The sequence below is a fragment of the Crocuta crocuta genome, unplaced genomic scaffold (assembly GCF_008692635.1).
Source record: "Crocuta crocuta isolate KB4526 unplaced genomic scaffold, BGI_CrCroc_1.0 scaffold290, whole genome shotgun sequence".
Taxonomy (NCBI): domain Eukaryota; kingdom Metazoa; phylum Chordata; class Mammalia; order Carnivora; family Hyaenidae; genus Crocuta; species Crocuta crocuta.
This window is the reverse complement of record NW_027527429.1, coordinates 6,234,705-6,240,704: the sequence shown is the minus strand read 5'-3', so window position 1 is coordinate 6,240,704 and position 6,000 is coordinate 6,234,705. Positions and strand designations below refer to the sequence as shown.

The 6,000-nt window shown below is 46.7% G+C and overlaps 1 protein-coding gene across 1 annotated transcript; it reads right to left on the bottom strand.

The window, feature by feature from the left end:
- Positions 1-964: 964 nt before the first annotated feature.
- On the bottom strand, positions 965-2,010 carry LOC144227245 (dnaJ homolog subfamily B member 3-like). Its single transcript, XM_077758846.1, has one exon. The coding sequence runs from the start codon at positions 1,930-1,932 to the stop codon at positions 1,192-1,194; it is 741 nt and encodes a 246-aa protein (XP_077614972.1). The 5' UTR covers positions 1,933-2,010; the 3' UTR covers positions 965-1,191.
- Positions 2,011-6,000: the final 3,990 nt, after the last annotated feature.

The following is a 6,000-nucleotide window of genomic DNA, read 5'->3' as shown; positions in this document are numbered from 1 at the left end:
TGCTTTCATACTAAGTCTTCAAAATCTGGTATGTATTTTACACTTACAGCATGTTTCAGTTTGGACTGGCCAAATTTCAAATGCTCGGTACCCACACGTAGCTATTGGCTTCTATAATCGATGACTTATAATTAACATTTGTAAATGCTCCATGATTACACCTAAAAATGTATGTTTAATTTTTTTCTATTTCAAAAACCCTGTCTCTATCTCTCTCTCAAAAATAAATAAGAGACATTAAAAATATTTTTTAAAAATGAGATACATTGTGCACACGGTGATAGTTTTGTGTAGCTTCATGGAAATATTTTCCACATTTCCACAAATCATAGTTGTAGAACCAACTTGGGTACAGGCTACTAATTAGATTTGTGTTAGGTTTTGACTAATCACTACACTGGTTTACTGCTTAAGTGACCTGAATAGCATCCTAAGGATGCTGTTAACTAATCATGTAACCATGGAGAATTCACCAAAGTCGTTTGCCCGAGTCTTTGGAGGGAACACATTCCTGCTAACACGGACTTTAGTCCATGAAACTCACTGCAGATTCCGACCTCCAGATCTTTAAGAGAATAAGTGTGCATTGTTTTAAGCCATCAAATTTGTGGTTATTTGTTCCAGTAACCTTTGGAACTGAATACACCACTTTGCCAGGTTAATCTGGGTTTTGTTTTTGTTTTTGTTTTTAAAGGCGACACTTAATACTATATTTAAACGGAAAACTCTTCCTGGTCACTAGCATTTATGTAGGACTAAACACCATCTTTAAGCCACGAGTATTAATATATTCACATCTTTTACTACCATGCGTTGAAAAAGTTGAGGTAAAATGAGTTATCATGGTAATGTTAGCTTCAGAGCAAACTACGTGGCTCACATTTCAAACAAAACGGAAAGGCAAGGTTCAAGATGCTGTAGACATTTTGTCCTAGTACTACAAAGTAATCAAATCTGCCTTGGAATTATGTTTAATAAATAGCAAAGTGCATACAGGTATTTACAAGTTCTAAAGACAGAGGTCCTAACTCGTATGGTCCCAACAATAACAACAAATAGGCATTTGGCATGAACTGTTTATAAATTCTTGAGTACAGTTGTTCTGAAAGTAGAGTTCACTTGCAATCTTCAAAAAAAAAAAAAAGTCCTGCTACTCCTCACAATGCGCTTGAAATTGAACTTGGACTGGAATTACTTGGTGTCGATGCGGAGCAACTGCTCTTTGCCATTTATTATGAGGGACTTTAACTCTCCGTCTTCTTCCACCTCCACCCTTTCTTGGCCGTTCTCAACGATTCTCTTGGTGGTGATTTTTTTGCCATTGACGATTTCGGTGGAAGTAGACATGGACTTGAAGTTGCCGATCCCACCACTACCACAAGACATGGAGAAGGAAGAAAGGCCTCCATTCCCCAGGCAACCAAAGGAACCAAATCCTGTATCAAAAGAAGAAAAACCACTCCCAAATGCTGGGAATTCACTGAAGGCGGAGAAGAAGGGCGCGGCCCCCCTGCTTCTGCTTCCCCGGGAGCCCCTCAGATCGCCCACGACATTCCCCAGGGGGTCTCCGAAGAAGTCGAACGAAAACGGGTCCCGGCCGCCAAAGAACTCCCTGAAGACCTCGGCCGGGTCGCGGAAGGTGAAGACATACTCGAAGGGGTCGTGGAAGGGCCCGCTGGCCCCACCACGACCATGGCCACCGCCGCAGTCCTCCACTCCGGCCTCGCCGTAGCGGTCATAGACGTCTCTCTTCTTGGCGTCTGACAGCACCTCGTAGGCCTGGGCCACCTCCTTGAATCGCCTCTCGGCCTCCTCCTTGTTCTCGGGGTTTTTGTCGGGGTGCCACTTGAGCGCCAGCCTGCGGTACGCCTTCTTGATGGCCTCGGACGAGGCCTCGCGGGGCACGCCCAGCACCTCGTAGTAGTCCACCATGGTGGACGGAGCAGCACGGCCCGCAGGCCACGACACGGGGCGAGAGCCCGAGTGCCCTGCACCGCCCGGAAGGGGCGTCCTTGTGACATAGCCCGCACTTCATTGGTCGAGGCCGCATCCCAGAATGCAGTGCTGGGGGTGGGGCTCCGCGCGCTTCCGACGGGGCTCTCTGTGGCGTGGTTCGCTAGGGAGCAGACGCCCCGCCTACTGCGCCCCCGCCCACCATCTGGCCACGCCCACCATCTGGCCACGCCCACCCGCCTCCCAGCCTGCGCCTTGTGATCTCTAAATCCCTGCTGGAAAAAGAGGAAGTGAGGGGATGGAAGTGGGGGCTCGGGCTCTGGCAGTGGGGCAGCGTGGTTTGGTTAAAACAGGCTGTCAGGCTCCCCTTTGCCCGATGGGGGTAGACTGATGGCCGTGCATTTCATCTGACCTTGTGCTGAAGGTCAGCCATCTCGTTTGTCCAGGACAGCCGTCCTTCGGTGATTTGGTCCCAGGACCTTTTTGCTTTAGTTTATAATTGTATCTATCAATACTTAACACCATTAGAAATTAAGGCACTCAGAACAAACCTCAACAGTCAATTTAATAGCAAGAAAACCATGACACACTAAGATAAATCATATTTTTATAGGAAAATGACTTTTCCAAAACAATTACTGAAGAATGCCATCATATTACATTTTTCACGTCTTTCTGGTTTAAGAGAACTGGATTCTTCTGCTTCTGTAGTCAGTCTATTGATATATTACAGGTGATGTGGCCCGGGAGAAACTCCACTGTACATAAAAGAGATCATGTGAGTGAAAAAGCCAAAGAGTATTATCAAAATAGCTTTGACTTTGCAAAACTCCCTAAAAAATTCTTGGGCATCCCCAGGGTGCTCTGGCCCACAGTTTGAGAACTCCTGGTCTAGTATATCAAAACTATTGAAGTTTGCTGGCCATTGGGGTGCCTGGGTGGCCCACTTGGTTAAGCATCTGACTTCAGCTAGGGTCATGATTTCGTGGTTGGTGAGATTGAGCCCGGCATGGGGCTCTGTGCTGACAGCTTGGAGCCTGGAGCCTGCTTCAGATTCTGTGTCTCCCTCTCTCTCTAACTCTGCCCTGCTTGCACTCTGTCTGTCTCTCTCTCTCTCAATAATAAATAATAAACATTAAAAAAAGATATACTGGCTGTGTTTATAGTGCTGGTCAACTTGGGTGCAGTAGTTGTTCTCACTAAAAATGCTGTACCTTGACTGATTTCCTTTTTGGCATTTTTGGACACCGGGCTTCTATTTTCTCCTAATTCTCTGGCACTGTACTTTTTGCTTTGATAAATGGTAAGGCAACACCAATACAGGCCACTAAGTTCTAATAGGAAAATGATTAACCAGTGAACTCTGCAATATTTCATCATAAAGGGTAGTATAAGGCACACTCTGTCACTAGAACAAGCTGCTGACTTTATGTCACCTTGAGGGACTGAATACAATCCTATAATCTTGGAATTGACACTGTATAATCATGGAATAAACAGTATTAGGAAGTGGATTTGGAATAGAGTCTAGTGTGAACAAAGCAACATGGGAAAAGCGTGATTGGGGAAGGTCAAGTGCTCCAGAGTGACCAGAGGGAAAGGTACAGAAGGGAGGGATCTAGTGAAAGGGCTGGAGAGGAAGAATGAACTTGGACAGGTGAGCTCAAGGTCCATTCTAGTGAGTTTTGAGAGCCAGCCCAAAGACTCTGAATTTTATTCTGGGTCCTAGGAGATTGTTGACCAAGGCTTCAGGGATGGTAGAGGGAGAGGGCAGTGCAAGAGGCTGCTGATGGAGGTCAGACAGTGAATCGAGCAGTTGCTTGCATGGATACGGGGCCGAGAGAAAAGGAGAAGGGAGGAAGGGAAGTCACATCTGTACAGAAACATTTACTGAGTGTTTACTGCTTGCAAAACCATGGGATGGTTCCTGAGCGATTCCCAAGCCAAAACCATGCTTGTAAGGGTAGAGTCATGGCCCCAAACCATGCAGGTACAACAGAGGTCTCAACAAGTTCTGAGGCTTTGCGTGATGCAGGGAAAGTCATAAAATCATCATAGTGGTGACTATGTGAGTTTACAGCCCTTTTGCTCTGGGTAATCTACAGGCGAACTCGTATGACACTGAGAGTTCAGAAGAATTATTGCCCTTAATGTTTAAATTGGATTGTGAATTTCAGAATGGCAGATAGGGGTACACCCAAGGAGCCAAAACATTGCTACCGCTTTTCTATCTTCCCAGAATCTTAGTCCTGGAGAATGGAAAGTGCTTGGGATGGGGTGGGTGTGGGTGGGGAGCTTCAGAATAAAAAAGACTCAATAGTCAGTTTAACAGCAAGAAAACCATATATGAGCACGTACCAGACTGGACACCTGTGGAGGAAGGATGGTGGAAACGGAAATCTTGGGTACCTATTCTATGCACCAGAATGAGGGAGGCCCTGTGACTATGCCCCACAGGACATCAAAACTTTAAAGTTAGCATTTTCTCTGTGACCTTCTAACAGGTCCCTGAATATGGGTTGCCGGTGATGTCCATGGTCAAAATACTGCGGTCTGCGCTCTCATCTCGGGATTGCAGAGTAAAGCAGTGATCCCCAAAAGAAAGGGTGAGGTGATCAGTTCTGTCTGCACTTGGATTTGCCTTTTATTAGAGAGGGACATTTTTTAAAAATGTGGGGGAAAGGGAGAGAAGCAAACCATGAGAGACTCTTGAATGCTGACAAAAACTGAGGACTGATGGATGTGGGGGGAGGGGGGAGGGGCATGGAGGAGGACACTTGTGGGGATGAGCACTGAGTGTTATGTGGAAACTAATTTGACAATAAACTATTAAAAAAAAATAAAATATAAAATACAAAAAAAAAAGGTTTATTTTATTTTTGAGAGTGAGCAAGCTAGCGGGGGAGGGGTAAAGAGACAGAGAGAGAGACAGAGAGACAGAGGATCTGAAGTGGGCTCTGCACTGACAGCAGAGAGCCCGATGTGGAGCTCGAACTCATGAATTGTGAGATCATGACCTGAGCTGAAGTCCAATGCTCACCTGACTGAGCAACCCAAGTGCCCCGGGTGGGGGTGGGGGGCATTTCTGTTTGCGACTACCATACTTGCTCCCTGACCCTTCACTTGATCTTTTGGGGCACCAGCTAGTGCTGGGTATTGCTGTGTGAGCAGATTCTATTTGGTCCCAAAGTCCTGCCCTCTGCCTCCTCTCCATTTATTTCAATTGACTAACGACTATGGGAATCGCAGCTTTACTTCTGACTCCTAGTTGGCTATAAAGTTCGAACCTGGTTGTAGGATCTGGGACCTGCTAGAAGCCGTGGGGAGCTGTGTGGGTTAAGAGCAAGGTCTCTACACTCTGACACCTAGGGCCTGGGTCTCAGCTCTGCCCCTCAGTAAATTCAGGCCTCTGCCAAATCACCTTGTCTCTCTGAGCCTCAGTGCCTTCCTCTGCAAAATGGGAATAATAGTGTCTGCTTCAAGGGATACTTCTAGGGGATTACATCAGATGTGTTGTGAAGCGCGAAGCACCACACGTGGCACCTAGTACACGGTCAGTAAATATACATTCTTACTGTTTTCATTCACCTTTCCCCTTTGCTTCAATGCGGTCATCAGAATTTCTCGGAGTGTCTGCTTTCCCTGGACCTCGGGGCTGTGTTGACATGGCAGTTTAACTGACTCTTGCCCACTTACCAATTTTAGTTTCTTATTGACAGAGTGCTCTCTCACTGCCTCTCTGAGGGAACGCAGATCTGTCCTGGAAAGGTGTGTGTACGCACTCAGGAGGGTTTCCCTTCCCGCCATTCACTAGCCAGCGGTGTCATTTCCTTCCTGGTGTGCCTCTAATGCATCTGCGTGCCTGTTTACAACGACAGTCTATCTCTTCCAAGGGAACTGGAGTTCTGGGGAGTCAGGAAGCTCACCTGGGGTGGTCTCTGCTGGTACCCCAGGCCTAGCGCTGTGCAGGGCTCAGTAGGTATTTTGCTGGATAAATGAATCAAAAAACGGAGGCAGTGGTTGGGCTGAGAGCCCTGAGTCACCTGT

Excerpts from the sequence above, each read along its gene's own strand:
- LOC144227245 (XM_077758846.1), bottom strand. The coding sequence starts at position 1,932 with ATGGTGGACTACTACGAGGTGCTGGGCGTGCCCCGCGAGGCCTCGTCC.